We start from the raw sequence: 24,765 nt of genomic DNA on the forward strand, positions 1-24,765 counted from the left end.
TAATTCCCCCCCCCTCTAAATTAGTGTTTCTCTACTTCCTCAACTTTTGAGATGTGTGGACTTCAACACCCAAAATCCCCAGCCAGCCTACTGGAGTACAACTCCCAGAATTCCCTAGCCAGCATTTGCAGACTTCGCCTACCAGAATTCCCCAAGCAGCATATGAATCAGGAATGTTGCCCGACTATTTCTGAGTCCATAAAGCCCTTCCTTGAGATCCAGAGCAGTGGGTTAGACTAGATGGTCTCTTAGAACCCCCACCGCCTTTGACATTTTGATAATTCCACAAAAAAAAAAAAATCAAACCAGCCAGCTTGGATATTTTATTTTTATTAGATATGCATCTAGGATTCTCCTTCCTACTCCTGATCCCCCCAAAAAAGAGAGAAAAAGAGAACACGGTACATGGGGCCTGAATTGCTAATTTTTTTTTTTTTTTTGCACTCGTTCATATGCTCAACATCAGAGGCTGCTGTTCTTCAGCCAGTTCCTCCCCTGGGGGCATTTCGTAAAAGACGCAGAGCGAGGAATACAGGCAGCCCACGAAAGAAACCACGCTGGCAAAGTACATCACTCCATTGGCACTGCCCACCGCGGCCGTTAAAGGACCCATGACGATCGAGACCAGAATCTGGGCCAGGAAATATTGACAGCTCAGGAGGGAGATATCAACACCCATGCCTCGTTTAGTGCCGTCTTTGTCGGTGCCGGCAAACTGTCACGAGAAAGACAGAAGAGAGAAGAGAGAGAAAGAGAGAGAGAGAGAGAGACGGAGGGGAAGAGAGAGAGAGAGAAGATTAAAAAGGTTTAAAAGTTGCAAAACTTGCTAGCTTTGTACCCTCGATAACTGCATGGCGATAATAAGAGACTAGTTTCATCCCTGTGCTTCGCTATGAAACTATGTGGTGGGGCTTAGTTTTTGGGGAGGGAAAGAAGGGGAAAAATTGTGCCTCTGTCTACCAGCATCCTTCGGTATTCATCTGGCAGGCGTCCTGTCAGTGTGTGAGAGAGTTGAGGGCTATTTGGAAACTGAAAGAGTATTTGCTGTGTGAGCAAGGAGACAGCAAGGAGCCTGGGTGTGGCTTAGCTCAACTGTTCCCTACTAAAGCTGCTTGGTGCGGCTGTGAAACTGAAAGTCCTCTCCTCTGCTTGTGTTTTGCATTTGGAACAGATTTCTTTTCAGGTAGGGATGTGGGAGTAGAACTCCTTAGCATCAGAGCGTGTTAATAATAATATAGGAAATACTCTAAATGCCCTGGTGGTCATTTCGAAAAATCCATTCTTAGGGAGCCCCTAGAAGCCAAGAGGAACATACGTGCCAAATTTCAAGTTTGTAGGCTTGACGGTTCTGAAGAGTTTGTCATGATGCGTGAGGGGTATTTCGCTTTTATATAGAGAGAGATTATATACAAAGATACATAGAAAATACTGTAATTATACAGCAATGTTTCTCAACCTTGGATGTTTGAAGATGAGTGGACTTCAACTCCCAGAATTCCCCAGCCAGCCAGCATGGCTGGCTGGGGAATTCTGGGAGTTGAAGTCCACCCGTCTTCAAACTTCCGTAGAGTAAGGAGTATTCACATTTCTAAGCCACTTCTAAACTCTTACACCATTCTCTTCTAAGGGACTCCCCTCTGAAAGACGAGGGCTCTCTGTACATGCCCAGAGACCCTCCGGCCGAGGAATCTGAGCAATTGCCGTACCTGCTTACTTTGATAGTAGTCACACAGCAAGGAATAAGGGAGTGTGCAAAGGGTGGAAAACAACACGCCGTAAGTGACGCAGAGCGACAGGATCACGTAGATATTCCGGGTCAAGGTAGCCAGACCGGTGCCCAGGCCGAAAACTAAATAGGCTATAAAATACAGTGTGCGGATGCTGAAATATTCTTCGAGTTTCTCAAGGGAGGCTGCCAAAGGAAGGGAAATTGATTCAACCCAGTACACAACCCAGCCCGTTCCAGACCTTTAAAAGGAGAAACTGCACGTTGCAAAAGCGTTAATTGCAAATAAATTATTCGGAGTGACTAAACCTATCCCTGGTGTTTCCGTTGTGCGTGCGATTTGATTCTCTCTGTCTCTCTCTCTTTTTTTTTTTAAAAAAGTGTATTTTTGTGTCTTGTTTACGAGCCATCTTCAGTTTTATACAGGAGAAAAGAAGGAAAGTCAAACGGAGGGAGGAAAGGAGGAAAGAAGGAAGGAGTGGAAGGGAGGGAGGGAGGAAAGAAGGAAGGAAGAAGAGAGGGAGGGACAGAGGAAGGAAGGAGGGAGGGAGGGACAGAGGAAGGAAGGGAAGGAGGAGGGAAAGAAAGAAGGGAGGGAAGGAGGAATGAAGGGAGGGAGGAAAGAAGGAAGGAAAGACAAGAAGGAAGGAAGGAGAGAGGGAGGGAGGGACAAAGGAAGGAAAGGAAAAAAAAGAGAAAGTAATTATAGGAATTTTCCACTGTAACTTCAGAATGAAAGCCACCGGTGGAATAAAGTCTGGAAGAGTCTTAAAACCCCCAATGAGACAGTCCTTAAAATGGGTGCAGCCTCCTTGCCCTTACCGTGTCTGCAAAGTGGTCCAGCCCTCTCAGAGCTCAGGACAATTTCCACACACACCCCAAAAAACCCGCCGTCTGAAACTCCGCCCCCCCGTATCATCCCCAGGGGTCTTGTACCCAAGTGGAAAATCCCTCCGATTACCTGAATACAACGCCGCGCTGAAGGCGTAGACGCACATGCCCCAGCACCCCATGGTGACGCCGGAGTTGTACCTCTGGTGCTCGTCTGAATCCGGGGGGGCTTTGGGGTTCCCCTGATAGACCACCTCCCCCATGAAGTCAGTGTAGAAAAGCAGCATCCCTTCAAAGGACAGCCAGCCTGCGAGCGGAGAATGTGTCGGAAGGGGCAACGAGGAAAGAGGAGAAAGAAGGAAGGAAGGAGGAGAAGATGGTTTGAAGACGGTTTCTCAAAGGGGGTTGGAGAACTGACGGCCCTCCCAAACCTTGATGAGCTATCTTCTGCCCCCAGACACACAACAAACCAGGATTGGCCAGCCACGATGGTTGGATTGGCAACCGTGGCCGGCCTGCAACCATTGTAATCACATGGGAACTTAGTTTAACTGACTGGCTGGCCTACCTCTCCTGGTTGTTGTGAGTTTAAGGGACAAAGGAGAGCCATAGAGATCTCTTTGATCTGTGTTTCTCCACCTCAGGAATTAGACAGGGGCGGGATTCAGCCGGTTTGGGCCGGTTCGAGCAAACCGGTAGCAATTACTTAGCCCCGCCCATCAGCCCCGCTATCTGTCCTATATTTCCATGTTTTGCAGCCCAGCTGATTCGCGTAGCCAGGGCTCAGCTGTTTTACTCACCGGGGCTGCAGCCGAAAGCAAGTCTTAGAGCTGAAAACGGGTGGTTGTCGAACGTTGTGCGCTTGAAGCACGCGCTCACCAAACCAGTTACACCGCGTGAATCCCACCGCTGGAATTAGAGGACCTCCCCTCCCAGAATCCCCGCCCCTTAACGTTGTTGAAGTTGAGAAACATTCTCCTAGATGAAGGAATCAAACCATTTTTTTTTTTTTTGTACCTAGGAAATGGTTGATGCAAAGATTGCGAAGAACTTTTGGCATGTGACAGACGGTGGAACACAGGAGTTTGATTGACAGCGGCTGTTCAGGGACATCATTCAAGCCATTCAATTCGCTCTCGTACTTAACTCCGTTCAGCAAAATATTTGCTACCTGTGACACAAATATAATATTATTGCAACTCGCTGAAGATTAATATCCCAAGGTCCTCATTGGAATTTCCATGGGGTTATTTTGCTTTGTTCTTGTTCTATTATTTGTTGGTTTGTTATTCTAGTCTAACTTTACATGGGATGGTTCTCCAAGACAATTTAAATAGAAGAATTTGCTACCATGAAAGTGAAATTTCTTTGCTACGACACCACTCTGGAATAGGTTGTTAGAAAGAAGGAAGGAAGGAAGGAAGGAAGGAAGGAAGGAAGGAAGGAAGGAAGGAAAGAAAGAAAGAAAGAAAGAAAGAAAGAAAGAAAGAAAGAAAGAAAGAAAGAAAGAAATGACAGACAGACAGAAGGACAGACAGAAAGACAGACAGAAAGACAGAAAGAAAAAGAAAGAGAGAAAGAAAAAGAACAAAAAAGAAATAAAAAGAAAAGAGGAAAGAATGAAAGAAAGAAAAAGAAAGAAGAAAAAAGAAAGACAGAAAGAAAGAGAAAGAAGAGACAGAAAGAAAGAAAAAAGAAAGAAAGAAAGAAAGAAAGAAAGAAAGAAAGAGGGAGAAAGGAGGAAAAAGGGAAAAAGAAAGAAAGAATAAAAGAAAGAGAGAAAGAGAAAGAACAAAAAAGAAAAAGAAAAAGAAAGGAGGAAAGAATGAAAGAAAGAAGAAGAAAGAAAGAAAAAGAAAGAAGAAAGAAAGAAAAAAACAGAGCCACCATTTCTTTTGGCTGATTCCCATCACAGCCTCACCTTTTCCCAACGTTTATCACCTGCAGTACATTTTGCACGGAGCAACAACAGGAGGCTCGAGCGAGTGAGCCCGACTGCCTTTCCAGCTCACCTGTTGGCTGAAGGTGACATTCCTCCGCCGTGTGCTTTCTGGAAGGTTCCCAGTGATGATATCCGGAATTGCCAAAGTCTGCGGCCGTTTCAGGATCCCCGACGAATGGGGCTTTATCATGTCCAAGGACCCCACTCTGTGTCCTTCCCTGCCATTTTCTCTGCTCTCCAACGCCCCGTTTTCGGGACAATGTAACCCCTCTGGAGCTCGGGGCAGGCTGACGCTGACACCGACACTCTGCCCTGGTAAGCTTCCCGGGATGGACAGGTAGCCGTCGGTTCCGCTGGTGAAGCAGTCGATGAGGACGCTGTCGATATTCGAGGTGCCGAAGGAGGAGGCGAAATCATTGAGCCCCGTCAACGAGTTATCCCAGCTGATCAGGCTCCCGTATTTCGGGGTCAGGGGGCTGAGTGGAGACATGGGGCTGGTAAAGTTGGCATACATACGGGCCGGGTTTTGGGACCCCGCAGGGCTATCCGGGGGACACTCCTCGAAAAGCAATGGGGGAGAAGGCGGGAGGGTCAGATTTGGGCTCTTCATAATGTTCTTCTCCTTGACGAAAGACGGCAAGGAGCGTTCGGGAATGCTGACCAACGTCAAGACGGTGGCAAGCGTCAGGGTGATGGAAGTGAAGATGTAGATGACGCGCAGCTGTCCCCCCACGGCCTTCCCGAAGGCGGTGCCGTTCCAGTGAATTCCACCCACGACGTAGCCAAAGCCGCCACCGAGTCCTGCGAGGAAGGAACAAAAACCTGGGTCAGTTTAACTTCTGGAAAGTCTCCCTCCACATCCTTAGAGAGAAGCAGCTCCTTTTTCACAGGAAAGGAAAAAGAAGCGGCTGCTTTGAAGAGTTCCCAATGAAGGGATGCAGCTACTTTAAAGAGTTCAAAGCCAATGGATGCAGCCAGTTGAAAGAGTTCAAAGCCAATGGATGCAACCACTTTAAAGAGTTCAAAAACACTAGGATGCAGCTGTTTTAAAGAGTCGCAAGCAGGTGGATGCAGCTACTTTAAAGAGTTGTAAACAGATGGATGCGGCTACTTTAAAGAGTTCAAAAGCAGTTGGACGCAGCCATTTTAAAAAGTTGCAAATGGCTGGGTGCAGTTATCTTAAAGTGGTCCAAACAGATGGGTGCAGCTACTTTGAAACTCAGTAAAACAAATGGAAGCAGCTACTTTAAAGAGTTGCAAACAGATGGTTGCAGCTACTTTAAAGAGCTGCAAATAGGTGCCTGGTGCTTTTGCCTTAAATCTAAGCAAGGCATGGCTGTGGTTGTTGTTTTTGTTGTTATTGGAGCTGCTGGACTACAATTCCTGCTCAAAAGAATTTGCACAAGACTCTGGCGGAGAGAATCCCAGCCTGGGTTTTGCTTCGCTTGGCTTTATGGCTGTTGGGAACACCCCCTAACCATGACTCAACCACCAGGCGTTGTGGGGAAAACTGACCAGCTAAAAGAGCGTGAATGTTGACCGCCCGGTCTTGATCCGACGGGCGGCAGACGTCAATCATGTAAGCGTGGCTGGGGTTGTCGGCCGAGTCGGCACAGAAGTCCATCAAGATGACACCGCAGATAGTCAGCGCGATGCCCCATTCGTGGTTGTTGCCCGTGTCTGAGATGGCAGCGCCGATATCCTGGCCGTTCAGCATCAGGGAGAGTCCCACCAACGCCCCTGTGGAGTAGGCAGAAACGTCCGCCGGAAGAACAGTAGGTCCACGCAAGCAACGGGCAATAATACTCGCATCCCCACAACCGTGTGTTTCTTCAAAACCCCGAAACCTCCTTACAAGTAGTCCCAGACTTACGACAATTCACTTAGCGACCATTCAAAAGGTCCAAACCGGCTGAATCCCACCCCCGCCAACTCGTCGCGTTTCTCCAAACCAGCTAAAACAATAAGCTAAACGCATCTCCCCGCAAGCAGAAAGGCAGCGTGTCAGCATTTTAACCCAGGCTTTCTTGGAGGGCTAGCTCTCTCAGTGCGGGGAGACACCCCCCCACACACACTCCCACAATTACCGATCGCCAGAACAAGGATGAAAGGTCTCCGCCGGCCCATCGGGGAGGTGCACCGATCGCTCCAAGCTCCCAGTAAGGGCTGCAGCAGGAAACCTGGAGTAGGGGAGAAAACGAAAGAAAATTGCAGCCACGTGACTTGAGTTCCTGCTGGTTCACTCACACCAACCCAGGACAAGCCACTAGTATATAAATAGAGAACAGATCCCACTCCTTTCTAGCACTGAGGATGTTACCCAGTTCGGTAATAAAACGTCATTATCCTCCTCCTTTCTTTTTTCCTCCTCCTCCTCCTCTTCCTCTTCTTCCTCCCTCCTCCATCATTATTCTCCTCCTCCTCCTCCTCCTCTTCCTCTTCTTCCTCCCTCCTCCATCATTATTCTCCTCCTCCTCCTCCTCCTCTTTGCAAACCTCGCTCTCTTCCAGCACTGATGAGGTTACCTCGTTGGGTCACGAAACGTCTGCAAAACCTTCCCCCCACCCCCCCAATCAAATGCAGGGCGCTCTTCAACCCTAAAGCTGCAAAGACCCTCTTCTGTCAGACAGAAAATCCACCTCACTTCTTACACCAAAGAGAATCAAGAACGGTTCATCTAGAGCTTCTTTCTCACCCTCACCCTCTTTCCCGGGGTGTAATAGCTGGTTCCTTTCTCCCTAACAGCTCTTAAGGCCAGGGCTCTCTTGATAAGAGCCGAGAGAGATGGATCTATGAGTCCTACACCGGAAACGCAGGGCATTTCGGACATTTCAGGACCGCGTCCCCGATTTTAACTCCCTCACCCAGGATTGGGCTGATAAACCACACCATCCCGTACAGCTGATCGGGCAGGCCCATCTGAAGCAGGGCCGGCGTGACGTAAGCGGTCTCCATGGCGTAGCTGAACTCGATCCCGAACAAGATGCACCCGTTGAACAGCAGTTCCAAAAAAGATCTCTCCGGGTGGATCTCGGCGAAGGGGGCCCGGTCCTTAGGACAGGGGGTGTTAGGAGGCGGCGGCGGAGAAGGCCGGATAGATTTCCTCCGCTTTGGATGCCGTTTGAAGTTGTTGGCCCGGTGGCTGATGTGCCGAGGGACGGAGCTGGAATAATGCATGACTTGAGTCCTCCAGAGATCCGGCGAAGAGACGGTAGGGAAGAGCAATTCGCTGGACGGACTGGCGAGGATGGTCGGCGCCGTCATGTTGGGTGTGCTGCAAGGAAGAGACGTGATGAGTTTACTCGTAGGAGATGACCAGGCTGAGCCCAAGAGAAGGAGGAGTCAAACGCCTCATCGGCCTCGAATCCCTTCGTTCCCACAAGCGATCTAAGTCCAGCCCTCCTTGAATTCTTATCTACTGTCAATTCACTTTGAATGTCAGTAGTTTGCATTCTTGTGGAGAGCTTAAGCTTGCAATAAATCTTTATATTGATTTGAACTGCCTGGACTTCCTGGTTTTCCTGCCCTTGACAATACTTTCTCTCTCTCTCTCTCTTTCTTTTTCTCTGTCTTTATCTCTCTGTCTTTCTCTCTCTCTCTTTTTCTCTGTGTTTCTTTCTCTCTCTCTCTCTCTTTCCCTCTCTCTCTCCCTCTCTCCCTCTTTCTCTTTCTCTCTTTTAATATTATTTATTGTTTTATCACAAAGAGTAAAATACAAAACAGAAAAACAAAACAAAAGCGTACATTGATCCTTGACAACAACAAAAATAAGAGAAGAAAAAGTGATCAAATAAATTTCACATTTAGGAACCACCCTGGTTGGTTGCTGGGGTGGGGGGAAAAAATCAATAAAACATTCCATGCTTTTAAAAAAGGGGACTAAAAATAAGAAAAGAGAAACAGAATTTAGTCGTGGATATGAAGAATACGTTTGAAAGCTTACACAGAGATATTTGTCATATTTAATTTCTGTGTCTAGAAAAATCGTTATATAATATGAGCAAAGTTTGACCTGTTTGGAATTTTGTTAATAAAGCTTAAAAAATATTGAATGCCAACCAGCAAATGGAAATATCTCTAGCCATATCTTTCGTCCACTTTGCTAAATGTTGGCTGGCAAAGAAAATATATGTACTATGGTTTCCATCGCTTATCCACTCTTTTTTCTTTTAAAAAAAAAATCCACTTTGCTTCTTCTCAACTGGAAAGCTAAGCGCATCCTTTTCCTGACATGCTAGATTTCTATGCGCGGGGATGGCTATTTTCACAGAGCTGTCTTTTGTTCCTGCCAAGCCTAAAGAGAGACAGCCAAATATTTTGATTTAGGAAGCCGATCGATGGCGATCCAAAAAAAAAAGAGAGAGAGAGAGAGAGACTGCCTGAACTAAAATGACCCCTTAAATCTGGGTAGAGAATGCAGTGATACATAAAACATTTTCTGACTTATTTTCCAAAGCACCTGACAAGAAGCAACGGGTGGAAACTGATCGAGGAGAGAATCAACCTAGAATTAAGGAGGAATTTCCTAACAGGGAGGACAATTAACCCCTGGAACAGCTGGCCACCAGAAGTTGTGGGTCGCTCCGTCACTGCAAGCTTTTAAGAAGAGATCGGACCACCATTTGTGTGAAATGGCATCGGGCTTGAGCAGGGGGTTGGACTAGAAGACCTCCAAGGCCCCTGTTACTCTACACTCCATGGCTTGTTGCCAAGAGATGGGGAAAGCTTCCCTCTGCACAGAAACCTAAAATCAAGAGGACTAGAAACTTGGCGGGGGGAGGAAATCATCCCAGGGAGCAAACGCAGAGAACATCTCGCTCCTGGCCTTAGGAAGCAATTTTAATCGTTTTGGGGGTGGGGAGGAGGAGGGATTGAGGGAAGTGTAGGAAAATCATGGCCCCTTTGGAAAGGTGGGGGTCAGAGTATGGGACACCCCCCCCGGTTTTCTCTTTGTCTCCCCCCCCCCCCGCTCCCCACCCAGCCAAGAGGACGGGGGAGATGCAGACGGGAGCAAGGATGCTTGGCTCCTGTATCCTCTGCAGGGCCTGGAGGCGAGGAGCTCGGGTACCAATCGGGAAGCCTCACCTGGATCACGAGGCCTAAAAGAGCATCCTTGGGAACGGAATTCCTGCAGAGAGGTCTGGAGTCCTCCAGCAGCTCCCTGGCTAACTTCATCCGCCCCCCTCCCCATAAGGAAAGCTGTGGGGGGTTTCAGGCCGGGAGGTGATGTCACCAGCCTCCGCCCTCCTCTGCTCCCCCCACTACCAGCTCTGCAGGCACCCGCCCACTTCCTCCCCCCTCCACTTAAAGGGACAGGATGGCAGGAAATCCCAGCCTCTCTGCTTTTAGCTGGTGGGTGGAGTTGGAATGTGATCCATGAAATAAATTCTGTGTCTATATAGCTATATCTATATTTCTCTCTCTCTCTCCCTCTCTCTCTCTCTCTGTCTCTCTCTCTCTCTCATATGTCTGTCTCATCTTTTTATTCACTCTATATAATCAGTATCTATCTATCTATCTATCTATCTATCTATCTATCTATCTATCATCTATCTATCTATCTGTCTATCTATCTATCTATCTATCTCTCTATCTATATCTCTGTCTGTCTGTCTGTCTATCTATCTATCTATCTATCTATCTATCTATCTATCTATCTATCTATCATCTATCTATCTATCTGTCTTTTTTTCTGTCTATCTATCATCTATCTATCTATCTGTCTATCTATCTATCTATCTATCTATCTATCTATCTATCTATCTATCTATCTATCTATCTATCTATCTATCTATCTATCTATCTATCTATCTCTGTCTTTCTGTCTGTCTGTCTATCATCTATCTATCTATCTATCTATCTATCTATCTATCTATCTATCTATCTATCTATCTATCTATCTATCTATCTATCTATCTATCTATCTATCTATCTATCTATCTATCTATCTATCTATCTATCTATCTATCTATCTATCTATCTATCATCTAGCTAGATCTACCTGCCTACCTACCTATCCCTTCCAGCTCAATTCTATATGATTGATTGATAATGGTGTGTGAGATTGATTAGGTTGTGCGCAGCAAGGAGAAAGTGAGCGGAAAGAGAGAAGTGGAAGACACGTTCCTTTTTACTTTATCAGCCAATGAGTCGCTCAGGATGGAGACAAGGATGCACCAATGAGATCTTTAATCCGAGCATTGTCAGCCTGCTCCATCCGATCTCCCCCGCCCCCCCCACCATCCTTCTTATGGCAACTCAAAAGCAAGCCAGGGATGCTTTACGAGTTGACACATCTTCTGTGGGCTTCCCCAAAGATGTGAGAGATGGGATCTCCGAACGCCGGTTTCCACCTCAGACCCGAGAAGCCACCGCGTACATCTTGGGAGTAGATCTCTGCAAAGCGGTGCGGACACCTCGGGATTTCCTGCCCAGGTCAGCTCCTGTTTAACGACCGGGAAGCAAAGTTCAGTTTGCAACGGGATGTGAAGGTTAACAGCTGGGCTGGCACCCCACCAAAACGGGTTTTATTTTGAATGGATTTTTGGGCAGCTGGTCTCAAACCGTCGGCGTTCCTTCCCTCGACCGCATCCGGACTACGGGGGGTTATATGGTGGTTTATTTAACCCTCCCCTGGCTGCCGTGTTTTGAAAAGGAGATAAAATAAGAAAGATTTTGCCTGCGTTTGGGAAACGCAGAGGAACACCAGGGGGATCTACTCTGCGAGATGGATAAAACAGTTGGATAAATACAAATTAATCGATTAATCCATAGCTCAAGGAGACTAGGAAACTCTTTTTAGGGTGCTGTTTCTCAAATGAGGCAAATTTCAGAGGGGGGGACTTCAACTCCCAGAATTCCCCAGTTGGCACATATGGACTTCAACTCCCAGAATTCCCCAGCCAGCATTCCGGTACTTATACTAAAATAATGCTAAATGTTTAGGAAGTTGAGAATTATGGCCCCTCTAACTCTTAAAATAAAGCTTATCCTGGCTCAGAGAAACAGATGCATTGAGGCTGTGGAATATTTTTCTGGTGTTGGAAACCTCACAACATCCTTGTAAGGTAGGCCAGGATGATGGACAGGATGAGTTCTCACTGAGGGCTAAGCGAACATCCACGCGTTTGCCTCAGAGCATCTATCGAACAGACACGAATTTTCTCCAGTCTTGCAGAACAGAGCGGCCATAATCAATGAATGAACCTATCGATCGATGAATTCATAAATAGCAACGCATTGCTCTGCTTGGAAGTTGGCTAGATCTTCTAGAAGGTCCCTAATGGGGAAGCGTGGCTCAACGTGAAGGAAGACCTCAGCACGCGTTGAGAATCGTCTGTGTACCCATTTCACTGACCTGGAGAGGAACAATGGAGGCAGCACGACAGGAGAATGCAGGCCGCCAGGTTTCCCGCCGAGCCGATCAATCCTAGCCAACACGACCATCCAAAGTCTTGGTGGGCGTCCAAAAAGACATTGTGGGGCACGTGGGCAGCCTTTTCCATGTACGCATTTACGGCGTACCAGAGGGAGCCCACCAATCCCAGTACACCTGGGCAGGTTGGTCAAGGGGAAAAAAAAAGGACCGTCATTATTTGAGCCAAAACCTCTCCCAAATCTCAACATTTTAGAAACGACAACATTTCTTCCTAAATGTCTGTCAGGGTTCCGGTAGTCGCCCTCATTAAATCGTGAGCTTGGACGTCGAGCTTCAAAAACACCTCAGAGGAGTTATTAGGAGCAAACCTGTCGGCATGTGGCCCGAAAATGGTGGCGCGCTCGTCAAACCAAGACCAGCCCCCGAGATCTCTTACCTCCGGTCCCGAGTGCCAATCCAGCCGCCGAGTGCATCTTCCGCTTCATCCGCGGCTCGTCCAGGAAGCCTTTGATGCAGTCCAGGCCGCTCACCAAAAGCACCAGGGCGCAGCCCGAAAGCAGGTCGGAAGTGATCAACAATGCCCTCGTCACCACAATTTTCACTGCAAGGGAAGGGAGTTAAGAGAAATAACAGAAAAAAAAAAAAAAACAGAAGGGGAAGGGGACCCCGGAGGTCATCTATCCCAATACCCCTACTCAGGCAAGAGACACTTTCATACGGAATAACAGAGTGGGAAGGGACCTTGAAGGTCATCTATCGATAACAAGCTTCACTACGAAACTAGGTAGCGGGGCTTAGTTTTGGGGGAGGAAAATTAAGCAAGGAGGGGAATTCTGCCTCTGCCTCCCAGCAACCATCATTATTCGTCTGGCTAGCGTCTTATCGGTGTGTGAGAGAGTGGAAGGCTGTTTGGAAACTGAAACAGTATTTGCGGTGTGAGCAAGGAGACAGCTAGGAGCCTGGGTGTGGCTTAGCTCAACTGTTCTGTACTAAAGCTGCTTGGTGCTGTGAAAGTAAAACTGAAACTGAAACTAAAACTCCTCTGCTTGTGTTTTGCCTTTGGAAGAGATTTCTTTTCAGGTGGGGAGGGGGAGTCGAACTCCTTAGCATCAGAGCGTGTTAATAATAATAATAATAATAATAATAATAATAATATAGGAAATACTCTAAATGCCCTGAGGGTCATTTGGAAAAATCCTTTCTTAGTGAGCCCCTAGAAGCCAAGAGGAACATACGGGATAAAATATTTGGCTGAATGGCCGAAACGCTGCTGCCGGCCCGTGTTGACAAAATTGTTCTAAATGGAATTAAATTGAATCAAATTAAATGGGATGAATTAAACCACTTACTGGGATGCTCAGCCAAAATGGAATCGTACTGGTCACAGGTCTTAATGCCGTCTTGGACATTAGTGACGCATTTCCTCCAGAGTCCTTGGCACTTGTGGCTGACCTACGAAAGAAAAGCCCTATGACTGGAGGTAGTCCTCGGCTTTATGTCCGTTGGAAGATACGACGGGCTCGGCCGGCGTTCTCGCGATTCAGTTGTGACGACGTTTTTCTGCCACTGACCTCCAAGCTATCATCAGCGTTCACGATCCAGCAATCCGACCAGGTCGCTGCACCCAGAAACAGAGTGGAAAGCAGAGCCACGAAGAAGCACACCAGTTGCAAAGGGGCTGCCATTTTTGCAGGACTGGAGGAAACCAGAATAAAGCTTTCATTGGGTTTTTAAAAAGACGTCATTTCTTTCTCTTCTCTCCTCCCCCCCTCCCCCCTACGGCTGAGGAATAGGTGCCGGTAAAAAAAGAGAAAAAGAAAGAAAGATAGAGAGAGAGAGAAAGAAAGAAAGGAAGAAAGAGAAAGAAGGAAACAAAGAAAGAAGAAAGAAGAAAGAAAAAGAAGGAAGGAAGGAAGGAAGGAAGGAAGGAAGGAAGGAAGGAAGGAAGGAAGGAAGGAAGGAAGGAATAAATTACTAAAGGAATTTTGAAACAAGAATTAAAAAGCCAAAACCAACTAAAAATAAAAATAAGATTATATATATATTAAAATAGCATTCTAGTATCTATCCTTCCTTCCTTCCTCTCTCCCTCCCTCCTTTCTTTCTTTCTTTCTTTCTTTCTTTCTCTTCCTTCCTTCCTTCCCTTCCTTTTTCTTCCTTCCTTCTTTCCTTCCTTCCTTCCCTTTCTCCCTTCCCTTCCCTTCCTTCCTTCCCCTTCCCTTCCCTTCCCTCCTTCCCTTCCCTTCCCTTCCCCTCCTTCTTTCTTTCTTTCTTTCTTTCTTTCTTTCTTTCTTTCTTTCTTTCTTTCTTTCTTTCTTTCTCTATCTATCTATCTATCTATCTATCTATCTATCTATCTATCTATCTATCTATCTATCTATTTTACCTGCCGAAGAATTTTACGTGATGAAAAATGGATTTTTTCCTGCTGAAAAATGGAATTTTACCTGGACAATGGATGGACGGGATGGTCCAAGAAGGCGCTCTGGTTTGTGAAGGCAAAGCTACCTGGAGACCATGCCCCCACCAACTTGGGGGGTCAATCAAATGCAATATTTTATGAGTCAGGAGTAAGATCTGAGCCAGGAAAAACAGGCTGGAAAAAAAATAATAAAATAAACCAGCCTTTATTTCACAAATCCACTCCCTTCTCCCGTGATCGAGCATGATTCGAATGGGGAGGGTTAAACGTTGCTTTTTTAATGTCGGTCCAGCTTTGGGGTTTGACGGGTGACGGCTTTCTGGCAATTAAAAGCCTTATGGGTCAGGGAGCACCAAGGGGGCCCGTCGACATCTTCAAAAACCTGGCGGGGAAGGTTAAAAAAAAAACCAAAAACTCAGCTCGGTGGTTGTTCCAGCTGTCATTCTTTGAAGGCGAAAGCGGGTGTGTGTGTTTATTAATAATTCCAGTTAATTTGTCTCCAAAAGAAAAGAAAAAAGGTGGAGGATATTGAAGAGCAAATGTGTGATTGGCTGCAAATCTTTTTCCTTCTTTGCTTCCTTGCTTCCTTCCTTCCTTACTCTCCCCTTCCCTTCCCTTCCCTTCTCTCCTTCCTTCTTCTACTCTCTCATTCCCTTCCCTCTCTCCTTCCTTCCTTCTCTCCTTCCTTCTACCCTCCTTCCTCCCTCTTTCCTTCCTTCCTTTCTCTTTCCATCCTCCCTCCCTCCCTCCTCCCCCTTTCATTTTCCTTTCCTTCTGCCCTCCCTCCTTCCCCTTCTTTTTCTACCCTCCCCTTCTATTTCCTTTCTTCCTTTTCTTTCCTTCCTTCCTCTCTTTCCTCCCTCCTTTCCCTTCCTTCCCTTCCTTTTCTACCCTCCCCAAAATCTCCTTCTTTCCTTTTCTCTTTCCTTCCTTCCTCCTTCATTTTTCCTACCTTCCAACCTCCATCTTTACCCTTCCTTTCTTCCTTTTCTACTCTCCCCATCTATCTCCCTCCTTCCTTCTTTTCTCTTTCCTTCCTTCCTTTCTCTTTCCTCCCTCCCTCCTTCCCCTTCCTTCCTTTTCCACCCTCCCCTTCTATCTCTCTCCTTCCTTCCTTCCTTCCTTCCTTCCTTCCTTCCTTCCTTCCTTCCCACTATTAAAAATTAGAATGAAAAAGAGAAAAGGCTAAATCAATACAAATGTCCTCAGCCTGCAACTTGTTTAGTGACTTTGCTTGTCAGAAGGTCACAAAACGGGGCCCCCAGGGACACCGCAACCACCGTAAACAGGAGTCGCACACCAAGCGTCTGAATTTGGATCACGTGACCACAGGGGGAATGCCGCAACGGTCGTAAGTGTGAGACGTGGTCCCAAGTCACTTTTTTTTCCAGTGCCGTTGCAACTTTGACCGGTCACTAAACGGACTGTGGTAAGTCGAGGACCGCCTGTATCTTGGAAGAGGGCCTCCAAACAATATCCATCGGCCGATTGCGAATATTTCCATCCCTTTTTTCCCCATTTAAAAGTTCTGCATTATGACGCTTCCGTGCGCAAGAACAGCTTTGGAGATACCAAACCGAAAATCTGAGCTTCACTCTTGCAGAATTTCCCCACCCCCTTTTTTTCCCCCCTTTCGGAGAGGAAAAACTCGGCAAAATCCCAGCTGGATGCCGAAAAATAGCCGCCGGAGGACATTCCACACCAGCTGTTTCCTTCGCAGCATCAATTTGTGCAGAAAAATTAGATTAATTAGATTAATGAGTCTTTCCCGTAAGTGTGTCTGGTTCCCTCCCCATTTCTCCCCCCCAAAAATTAAGAAAAAAAAGGAGGTTGAATTGAACAATCAACTTTGAAGAGCCGGAATTGCTGATTCAGGGGTTTCTGCTACTGAAATAGAATAACGGACTTGGAAGGGACCCCGGAGGTCATCTAGTCTGACCCCCTGCTCAAGCAAGTGAGTTTATATTATGTCAATCAATCAATCAATCAATCAGAATAGAGCTGGAAGGGACCTCGGAGGTCATCTAGTCCGACCCCCTGCTCAAGCAAGTGAGCTTATGTTATGTTAATCAATCAATCAATCAGAATAGAGCTGGAAGGGACCTCGGAGGTCATCTAGTCCGACCCCCACTGTTCAACGAGGGGACCCTAATGTAGCACAAAGCAAACAGAATACAAGAATTTATGTACTGATTTATTTTACAAAACGGGAGAACATCATCTTGTCAAAAGCAGAACCAGGCGCCAAAAAAAATTACCAATAATAACAGCAATAATAATGTTAAAAAGCGGCTTTAATTCTACCCAAATGGGGCGTTTTCTTTTCTTCCTTTCGCTTTCCCCAAACGAGACGGCCTGAATGTTGGAAAACTGGACTATTATTATCATTATTCTTATCATTTAAAAAAAAAAAAAAAATTATTTCAAGCCTCCTTTGGGCTTCCCATGTCGGAAGGTGTCTATACACATTGGTGATTATCTCTTTTGACGGGGAGTCTGAAAAGGGGAAAAAAACAACAACAAACAAACAACTATCAATGCAAGGAAAGCTGTGTGTTTGTGTGTTTGTGTGTGTGTGTGTGTGTGTTTGTCCGGCCGTGCGTGGGAGATTTTCATTTTGGGGACACCCCACGCTGCAATTTATTTTTATTTTATTTTTAAAAAAGAGGAGTGTATGAATTGGGGAGGCCGCCCCCCTCCCTCCCTCCCTCCCTCCTATGCCAAAAACAAAAAAGCAACCCTGAGATTTTGTAGAATGGGAAGGGCGACCCCAGAGGCCATCTAGCCTGACCCCCCACCCAGCGTCGAGAACGGCACACGTTTCTCCAGTCTCGTCACCCGGAAGAGATCCAAACCGAAGGGAAGCTTAGACGTACTCTCTCGTGGCGGTTGTCGGAGGTTGCGATTGTCGGTAATATTGCTGCCCCCTCCTGTCTTCCGGTTTGGGGCAGGAGCAGGCCAGGAAGCTGCCCCCCAGGATCAGCAAACTGGCCGCCGACCAGCCCACAAAGAGAGCCGGTCCGAATTCGTACCTGGAAGAAAGCCAAATGTCGTTAAGAAGAACGGAACCAGGTTCTAACCGGGATCCTTAACCAATGCTGGTTAGTTATCCCAGGCGGATTTGGATGGCGTGTTTGACTTGACTCCAGTAGCTGTGAATGCTCCAACACTGGAAGGTTTTTAAAAAGATGTTGGATAACCCATTGTCTGAAGGGGTGTAGGGTTATCCTGCCTAGGCCGGGGGTTGGACTAGAAACCTCCAAAGATCCCTTCAAACTCTATTATTCTATTATTCTGCTATTCTTTTTCCTTTCTTCCTTCCTTCCCTCCCTCCTTTCCTTCCTTCCTTCCTTCCTACCACAGCAGAGCTAACCCGCTCTTGACGATGGAGGCTCTACTCAGGGGAGTGAAATGGTGGCTTTTTGGCTGGGTTTTTCCAAACCAGCCTTCGAAATCCCCCCGTCGTTTTTCAGATTCGTTTAACTTTCCGGAAAATATGATTTTTAAAGAGTGTTTTGAGATGGAGAAAAAATCAATTTATTTTTTGTCTTGGCGGTATTTTAATTTTTTTAAAAAAGAAACCTGGGGCGCTGAAATTCGAAATTTGGGAGACGGGTGGGACATGTGATCCGGATGGATGACCTCAAGGGGACTCCCCTACTCACTTGGCATTCAAGGGGGTGCTGGGGTTGAAAAAGTCGTGGGTCACCCGGGATGCGTACCACGAAACGGCCCCGGCTGTGCACAGCCCTGAAAGAGAGAAAACGAATACATAAATAAATAGGGTCAGCCAGGGGGAAATGACAGGTAGTCTTCTAGTTATGGCCAAACTTGACGTTGCTAAGTGAAACATTTATTAAGAGAGTTTTGCCCCATTTTACAGCTCAGCGCCCACTTCCATATTTCTTCCTCCCTTCCTCCTGCTTTCTCTCCTTCTTTTGTTCCTTTGTTCTTCTTTCTTCCCCTTCCTCCCTTCACTTCCTTCCTTCCTTCCTTCCTTCCTTCCTTCCTTCCTTCCTTCCTTCCTTCCTTCTTTCTTTCTTTCCTGCTCTTTTATTCTTTTTCTTTTTTTGGCATGTTTTACTTACCTTTATTTGTTCTTCCTTCCTTCGTTCCTTTTCTTCGTTCCTTCCTTCCTCCCTTCACTTCTTTCGCTTCCTTCCTTCCTTCCTCTTTTATTCTTTTCCTTTTTTTATGGCATGTTTTACTTAGCTTTCTTTCTTTGTTCTTCCTTCCTTCCTCTTTTCTTCTTACATTTCCATCTTCCCTTTCCTTCCTTCCTTCCTTCCTTCCTTCCTTCCTTCCTTCCTTCCTTCCTTCCTTCTCTCCCTCCCTCCCTCCGTCCGTTCCTCCCTCCCTCTCCTTCCAGCAGCACAATTCCTCCAAACACTCCCACAAGAGGAATTTTGTTCCCTGTTTCACCCTCACCCCTGACCAGGACGTGGCCACCGGCCCTCCCTCCTTCACAGAATTCCATAATATCTTTATTTTGGCCCTTGACCAGCGGGGAGTAGAAACACGAGATCAACATATTCTGTTTTTTTCCTTTCCTGCCTCTTCCCCCTCCCTCTTCTTCCTTCCCTTCCCTTGCTATATTCCTCACTTCCTCTTCCTTCCTTCCTTCCTTCCTTCCCTCCTTCTCTACCTTTCCTTCTTCCTTTCCTTCTCCTCCTTTTCTCTCCCCCCTTCCCTGTTCCTTCTCCTTTCCTCCCTTCCTTTCCATTCCGCTCCCTCCTTTTCCCCCCTTCTTTCCTGTTCCTTCTCCTTTCTTCCCTCCCTCCCTTTTTCCTTTTTCTTCTTCCCTTCTTTCCCCCTCTTTCTCTCTCTCTCTTTCATTTCCCGTCTTTATTTCTTCCTCCAATTAATTTTCAGGCTGGGTATCTTTTTTGCGGGGGGGGGGGCGGAAGCTCTTCCCCATTTTTCCTTACCAGCCAGCAGGAAAAAGACGCCGCCTAAAACCGCGATCCAGCTTTTAGCCACGGGGTTCTGGTCCGCCACCTTCGTACACTTCATGCCAACCACGCTGACCACCGTCCCCACGAAGCCCAGGAGGATGGAGACCACCATCAGGGCCCGAGACGTTTGGATGTGAACTGCAAGGCAAGGCAACCATTGGGTCACGCGCAGAGCGCAAAGCGGCAAGAGTCCCTATGGGCGGTCCTCGCCTTACAACCACAAAATTTCCATTGCTAAGCGAGGCAGGTTGTAAAGCGAGCTTCCCGCCCACCCCCTTTTTTGGGGAGGGCTGCAGTTGTCCACTGAATCCCTGCAGTCCTTAAGTGAGTCACGCAAGGTTGTTAAGCGAGCCTGGCTGCAGTTGTCCATCGAATCCCTGCAGTCCTTAAGTGACTCATGCAAGGTTGTTAAGCGAACCCCCCCCACTTTCCCAGTTGACTTTCTCAGGAGGTCGCAAAACGGATCACGGGAGCCCTGGAATGCCGCAACTGTCATAAGTCGGCTGCAACGGTCGTAAGTGTGAATAACGGCCCTAAACTACGTATGCCAAGGTGACGGGAGGTATATAAATTTGGTAAAGAAATAAAATAGAAATAAACAAGTCTCCCCCACAGTCCAGTTTTTAAAGGATTATTTTGGTGAATTTTAAAGACACCCACGCCGGGAGTTATTCGAAAAAAAATCCCCAAATCTATCCAAAAGAACAGAAGACCAGATCAGCAGGGGGTTGGACTAAGCCCCTTCCAGCTCTATCCTGATTAATTAAAATGTCTGGGGTCTCCTGCATGAGCGGAGGGGGTTAGTCTAGAAGACCTCCGAGGTCCCCTCCAGCTCTATTCTGACCGATGGATTGATTTCCCTGACCCCCCCAAAAAAATCTGGAAGCCAAACCAGGAGAGAGAGAGAGAGAGAGAGAGAGAGAGAGAGAGACCTCCAAACCTCCTCCCCAAACCGCCCCGTTTCTTTTGGCAAAGGCTCGGAGCAGCCATCCACGCCCCTCATCCACACCCACGGCATTCCTTTTCCACGCCACTCCCTGCCCTCCCAGCCGGCCACCGGGACGGAATCCACGTAGAAATTTTTTTGGAAGGAAGATGGATAGATATTAGATAGATAGATAGATAGATAGATAGATAGATAGATAGATAGATGGATGGATGGATGGATGGATGGATGGATGGATGGATGGATGGATGGATGGATAGATAGATAGATAGATAGATAAAGATAGATAGAAATAGATAGATAGATAGATATTAGTTAGATATATATTAGATAGATGGATGGATAGATAGATAGATAAATAGATAGATAGATAGAGATCGATGGATGGATGGATGGATGGATGGAAGGATAGATAGATAGATAGATAGATATAGATAGATAGATAGAAATAGATAGATAGATAGATAGATATTAGATAGATAGATATTAGATAGATGGATGGATAGATAGATAGATAGATAGATAGAGAAAGAAAGAAAGAAGGAAGGAAGGAAGGAAGGAAGGAAGGAAGGAAGGAAGGAAGGAGGGAAGGGAAGGAGGGAAAGGAAGGGAAAGGAGAAAGGGAAGTGAAGGGAAGGAAGGGAAGGGAGAAAGGGAAGGGAAGGATGGAGGGAGGGAAAGGAAGGGAAGGAAGGAAGGAAGAGAAAGAAAGAAAGAAAGAAAGAAAGAAAGAAAGACCGAAGACCGTCCGGGAAAAGCCAGAGATCTGCCCCTCCCGCCCCCGTCTCGAGCCACAGGTGCCTTTTGCAACGCGCGTGGGTCCGTTCCCACGACCCGGCTCCCCCTCCCACCCCCTCCCCACCCCCAAAAAGTAGAACTGCCCCGTCCGGGCAAAGCCGGAGACCTTCCCTCCCCTTCCCCCGCTCCTCCCGTGTCTCCGGTATACCCCAACCCCCGTCCCCTTTGTATCTGGCTGGTCCCGCGTGGGTCCCGCGCGCGCGCCCGCCCGCACCGTCCAGCGAGAGGAGCGACTCGTGGAGCTTGCACTGGACCTGCCCGGTGCTCTGCGCGGCGCAGCTCATCCAGAGCCCCTCGTAGAGCCCCACGGCCGTGATGATGGCATCCCCGGCGTAGGAGCTGTGCTTCCACTGGGGCAGCGCCGAAGCGCAGATGGCGCCCACCCAGCCGGCCAGGGCGAGGAAGTAGCCGGTCAGCTGCAGCCCCGCGCTGGCCATCGAGCCCCACTGGCCGGCTCCGGGACGGTCGGCTCTGCGCCTGGCCGCGGGTGGAGCCCCAAGCCTCACCCTCCTCTTCCTCCTCCTCCTTCTCCGGGCGGGGCAGCTGGACAGGCGCCAGGGGGGGAGACCACCGGGAGAGCCGGGCAGAGGTGGGCGCTGAGCGGGAGCGTTTGGATGCGCTCGGGAAGCGCCCCGCCCCACCCCCACGGGGAGAAAGACCCCCCTTCCAGGAGAATAGGCGCTGAGGCGGGGGCTGGGTGGTAGATCAGAAAATAGGAGCGTTTGGATGCACTCGGGAAGTGTCCCGTTCCCCCCAGAATGGGAGCTGGACTGTTGCCAGGATGGGAGACCATCAGGAAAGCCAGAGGTGGGCTCTGAGCGGCAGCCCAGAAAACAGGAGCGTTTGGATGAGCTCCGGAAGACACCCCCCCTCCCCCAGGAGAATGGGAGAGATGTAGGCTACCGGGAGGTGGGCGCTGACCTGCAATCCAGAAAACAGGAGTGTTTGGATGAGCTTGGGAAGCGCCCCCGGGAAAATGGGAGGTGAGGTGGATGGGGAGCAGCAGCCTGGAAAACAGGAGCGTTTGGATGTCCTTGGGAAGCCCCCTGGGAGTATGGGAGCCGGACTCTCACCAGGATGAGAGACCAGCAGCAGACCCAGAGGTGCGCGCTGTGTGTGTACGTGCAATACAACTTCTATTGTGTATATACTATATATGTGTCTGTGTGTGTACAATATCATACCACAACTATACTATAATGAATGCAATATTATAAATACACAATATATACTTAGTTAGTTTTGTCATTCCTGCCCGTTCTCCAAATTTTGAGGTCTAAATTCTGCCTTTATTTCTTGGATGGGGCAACATTTCTTCTTGACACCCAACGCCTAATTTTGTGTCCTTTTCTATTTCAGAGAGAAAAATTGTCCAAATTGTGGTTTCGTTTCCAATAAAATGGAAATTCCCAGATTTTTCTCTGCACGGAAGTCAGTCCGTCCTTCTACAGAGTACCCCGATTTCTCTGAACACCCCACCAAGAATCGGGGTCCAGGGTTTCCTCTTCGCTCCCCACTTCCTCTGACCATCCACCGCTATCCACCATCCGCCCCTGGCTCTACACATCTGGGTCTGTTGCCCTCGCAAACCATGATCGCAAGGATGAAACGTCTAACCAGGTTGGGGAAAAAAACGTCGCCCACCCAACCCAGAAAAATGAAACAAAACGTAGAATTGCACTCAGCCCCGGGATGGTCTGTGTGCACAAGGGCATTCCTAGCTGGAAGGGCCCTCCGCGTGCGCTTGCACACACAACACACACACACACACACACACACACACACACACACACACCCCTTTGCAGCCTTTTCTGTCAGAAACAACCTGAGCTGCATGCTAAAAAGGTTAACCTTTGCATTTGGAAGCAAGGCGAGCTTTGTGTCCGAAAATTGTGGGGGCCGCTTGCCATTTCGACTGGAATCCGAGTGGGTTGCGTCTTTTGTCAACAAAACAGGCATTGACACACAACAGGCCTGGCGAGAACGTGTGCAACTTTTGCTGTTTTATGGTGGGGTGTTGTAAAGTTGCTTCGGGCTTCTTATAAGAAACCCGGTTCAAATAATTACAGGTGTTACTTCAATATAGGTAGTGCTTGACTTATACGTTCATTTAGTGTCCGCTCTAAGTTATGACGGCACTGAAAAAAGCCGTGTTTCACACTTATGACCATGGTAGCCTTTTCCCTGTGATTGTGTGCTCAAAATTCAGATACTTGGCCCACTGCTTCGTATTTATGATGGACGCAGCGTCCCAAGGTCACATGATCAAAATTCGGAGGCTAGGCCCACTAGTTCGTATTTATGACGGACGTAGTATTCTGCGGAGTCTTAAGGGAGAATATCCTGGGGAGAATTAAGGTTCAGCTTAATTCACTTAAGAACCGGGAGAAGAAAAATAAAACGGGCCAAAACTCACCTCACGAACGTTTCACTCAGCAGCCCAAAATTAGGGACTCCATTGTGCGTGGAACTCGACAGGGAGTCCTCAACATACGACCCATCCATTTAGTGACCATTCGACGCTACAGCCAGGCTGGAAAAAAAAAGCAGCTAGCCTCGTCCTTATGGCTGTTTCAGGGGTCTGGCGGTCGACCTTGGCAACGCCTCCCCTCAACAAAGCCCGATTCACTTAACGACCAGGCGACGTCGTTCACAAACAGCGATTCGCTTAAGGACCGCGCCAAAGGCAATTTATGCGACGTATGATGTGTAGCGAACCTACAGGCAGGAACGGACAGTCTCCAAGGGCCGCCCCAGCAACGCTGCCCTGCAGTAGTCTAGACCGAGGAGGGGAGGGTGCTGTGAATTCCTTTGGGGTTCTGGGAACTGTCCCCCACCCCACCCCCAAAGAGGCAGGTGGCCGTAACTGAGAAGCAGCTGACCCGTTAACAAGCCAATTAAGGTGAAACCAGGCGGCCGATCGTGAGCTGATTGCTAATGAGAACGGCGGTTAAATATTTCCAACTTGGAGATGGGTGTCCATTGTGCACAGCGAAGGAGGAATTTGTCCTGTCGGGTTTTTGTATTTCGCATTGCACACTTCCCTCCCTCCCTCGGCAGCTGCAGACAATGCATGCACTAGCCAGCTTTCCCAATCCTGGTTTGTGGGGGGAAAAAAAACAAGCCGGCAAGGACCAGGCGGAAAGACAAACCACAGTTTGCTAGGAGGAAGAGGAGGCAAAGGTGGCAGAATGTCCTGCCTCAAACAGTGACGTACAGAGGAAGCCCCCGTTATAAAGCAAAAAACGTGTGTACGGCTTAATGCATGCCGGCTTGCAAGAGATGAGGACAATGGGAGATGCAGTCCAAGCCAGTCACAAATTGCTTGCTCTGGAGGGGACCAAACTCCATCCAAGCTGCTGCCAAGGGAAATTTCCAGGGCTGGGAATGATGGGAGCTGGAGTAGGGCCCCTAGATGGGGACTTTCCCGCCTGTTTTTCCTAGAAAAAAAATCAAGATTTCCTCCTGCCTCTTCTCTCTGCCTCATTTCGATCCCTTCTTTGCAAGAAAAGCTTTTCTGACTGGTTAAATGAATTTAAAAAGCACAATTGTTTCACTTTCCCCTTTCCTTGCGAGTCTGTTTTCCGGGCCTAGAAATAAAACCAGCTTTATTTTCTCAAGCCTTCCAATCTTTCGATGAAGCCCACGCCGTAAATATACCTTGTCTTCCTACCGCTTATTATATTTTTCCTTCCCTCTCTAGCCTCAAAAACCGTCCGTCTCAAAATATCCGTTGCACGTTACAGAGTTCAAAGAGACTCACAAAC

At 47.8% G+C, this 24,765-nt stretch overlaps 3 protein-coding genes across 6 annotated transcripts; all 3 read right to left on the minus strand.

The window, feature by feature from the left end:
* Positions 1–287: 287 nt before the first annotated feature.
* SLC45A1 (solute carrier family 45 member 1) lies at positions 288–9,753 on the minus strand. Of its 3 annotated transcripts, none has more exons than XM_087915207.1 (9): positions 9,585–9,753; positions 7,364–7,773; positions 6,587–6,679; positions 6,015–6,239; positions 4,570–5,300; positions 3,575–3,728; positions 2,688–2,864; positions 1,707–1,858; positions 288–715 (listed from the first exon to the last, which is right to left on the minus strand). In XM_087915207.1, exons 2-9 carry the CDS (start codon positions 7,761–7,763, stop codon positions 449–451), a joined length of 2,199 nt encoding a protein of 732 aa, XP_087771333.1. In that variant the 5' UTR covers positions 7,764–7,773; positions 9,585–9,753; the 3' UTR covers positions 288–448. The 3 variants fall into 3 exon arrangements, with proteins under 3 accessions (XP_087771333.1, XP_026578767.1, XP_087771334.1); XM_026722982.2 differs by having other exon boundaries at positions 292–715; positions 1,707–1,912; XM_087915208.1 differs by lacking the exon at positions 1,707–1,858 and having other exon boundaries at positions 547–715.
* Positions 9,754–10,671: 918 nt separating this feature from the next.
* Positions 10,672–14,545, minus strand: LOC113451605 (claudin-16). Of its 2 annotated transcripts, XM_087915199.1 has the most exons (6): positions 14,325–14,545; positions 13,449–13,572; positions 13,227–13,329; positions 12,314–12,478; positions 11,857–12,051; positions 10,672–10,942 (listed from the first exon to the last, which is right to left on the minus strand). In XM_087915199.1, the coding sequence occupies exons 2-6, from the start codon at positions 13,560–13,562 to the stop codon at positions 10,854–10,856; spliced, it is 666 nt and encodes a 221-aa protein (XP_087771325.1). In that variant the 5' UTR covers positions 13,563–13,572; positions 14,325–14,545; the 3' UTR covers positions 10,672–10,853. The 2 variants fall into 2 exon arrangements, with proteins under 2 accessions (XP_087771325.1, XP_087771326.1); XM_087915200.1 differs by lacking the exon at positions 11,857–12,051 and having other exon boundaries at positions 14,325–14,539.
* Positions 14,546–16,707: 2,162 nt separating this feature from the next.
* On the minus strand, positions 16,708–21,489 carry CLDN19 (claudin 19). Its single transcript, XM_026722977.2, has 5 exons — positions 21,213–21,489; positions 19,228–19,392; positions 17,965–18,049; positions 17,176–17,331; positions 16,708–16,795 (listed from the first exon to the last, which is right to left on the minus strand). The coding sequence occupies exons 1-5, from the start codon at positions 21,433–21,435 to the stop codon at positions 16,759–16,761; spliced, it is 666 nt and encodes a 221-aa protein (XP_026578762.1). The 5' UTR covers positions 21,436–21,489; the 3' UTR covers positions 16,708–16,758.
* Between the last annotated feature and the right edge of the window lie 3,276 nt (positions 21,490–24,765).

This window comes from Pseudonaja textilis, chromosome 18, assembly GCF_049901715.1.
Source record: "Pseudonaja textilis isolate UNSWEBS1 chromosome 18, rPseTex1.2, whole genome shotgun sequence".
Taxonomy (NCBI): Eukaryota; Metazoa; Chordata; class Lepidosauria; order Squamata; family Elapidae; genus Pseudonaja; species Pseudonaja textilis.

What these genes read in the sequence shown, in the direction of transcription:
- SLC45A1 (XM_026722982.2), bottom strand. Translation starts at nt 7,763, where the DNA reads ATGACGGCGCCGACCATCCTCGCCAGTCCGTCCAGCGAATTGCTCTTC. An exon ending in CAGCGCGGCGTTGTATTCAG is followed by an intron (nt 1,913 to 2,687) that starts GTAATCGGAGGG and finishes TTCCTTTGGCAG; the next exon opens with CCTCCCTTGAGAAACTCGAA. An exon ending in ACTACTATCAAAGTAAGCAG is followed by an intron (nt 716 to 1,706) that starts GTACGGCAATTG and finishes TTCTCGTGACAG; the next exon opens with TTTGCCGGCACCGACAAAGA.
- LOC113451605 (XM_087915199.1), bottom strand. Translation starts at nt 13,562, where the DNA reads ATGGCAGCCCCTTTGCAACTGGTGTGCTTCTTCGTGGCTCTGCTTTCC. An exon ending in ACGCTGATGATAGCTTGGAG is followed by an intron (nt 13,330 to 13,448) that starts GTCAGTGGCAGA and finishes TTTCTTTCGTAG; the next exon opens with GTCAGCCACAAGTGCCAAGG. An exon ending in ATTGGCACTCGGGACCGGAG is followed by an intron (nt 12,052 to 12,313) that starts GTAAGAGATCTC and finishes CAACCTGCCCAG; the next exon opens with GTGTACTGGGATTGGTGGGC.
- CLDN19 (XM_026722977.2), bottom strand. Translation starts at nt 21,435, where the DNA reads ATGGCCAGCGCGGGGCTGCAGCTGACCGGCTACTTCCTCGCCCTGGCC. An exon ending in GTCGCTCCTCTCGCTGGACG is followed by an intron (nt 19,393 to 21,212) that starts GTGCGGGCGGGC and finishes CTTGCCTTGCAG; the next exon opens with TTCACATCCAAACGTCTCGG. An exon ending in CCGACAACCGCCACGAGAGA is followed by an intron (nt 16,796 to 17,175) that starts GTACGTCTAAGC and finishes TCCCCTTTTCAG; the next exon opens with ACTCCCCGTCAAAAGAGATA.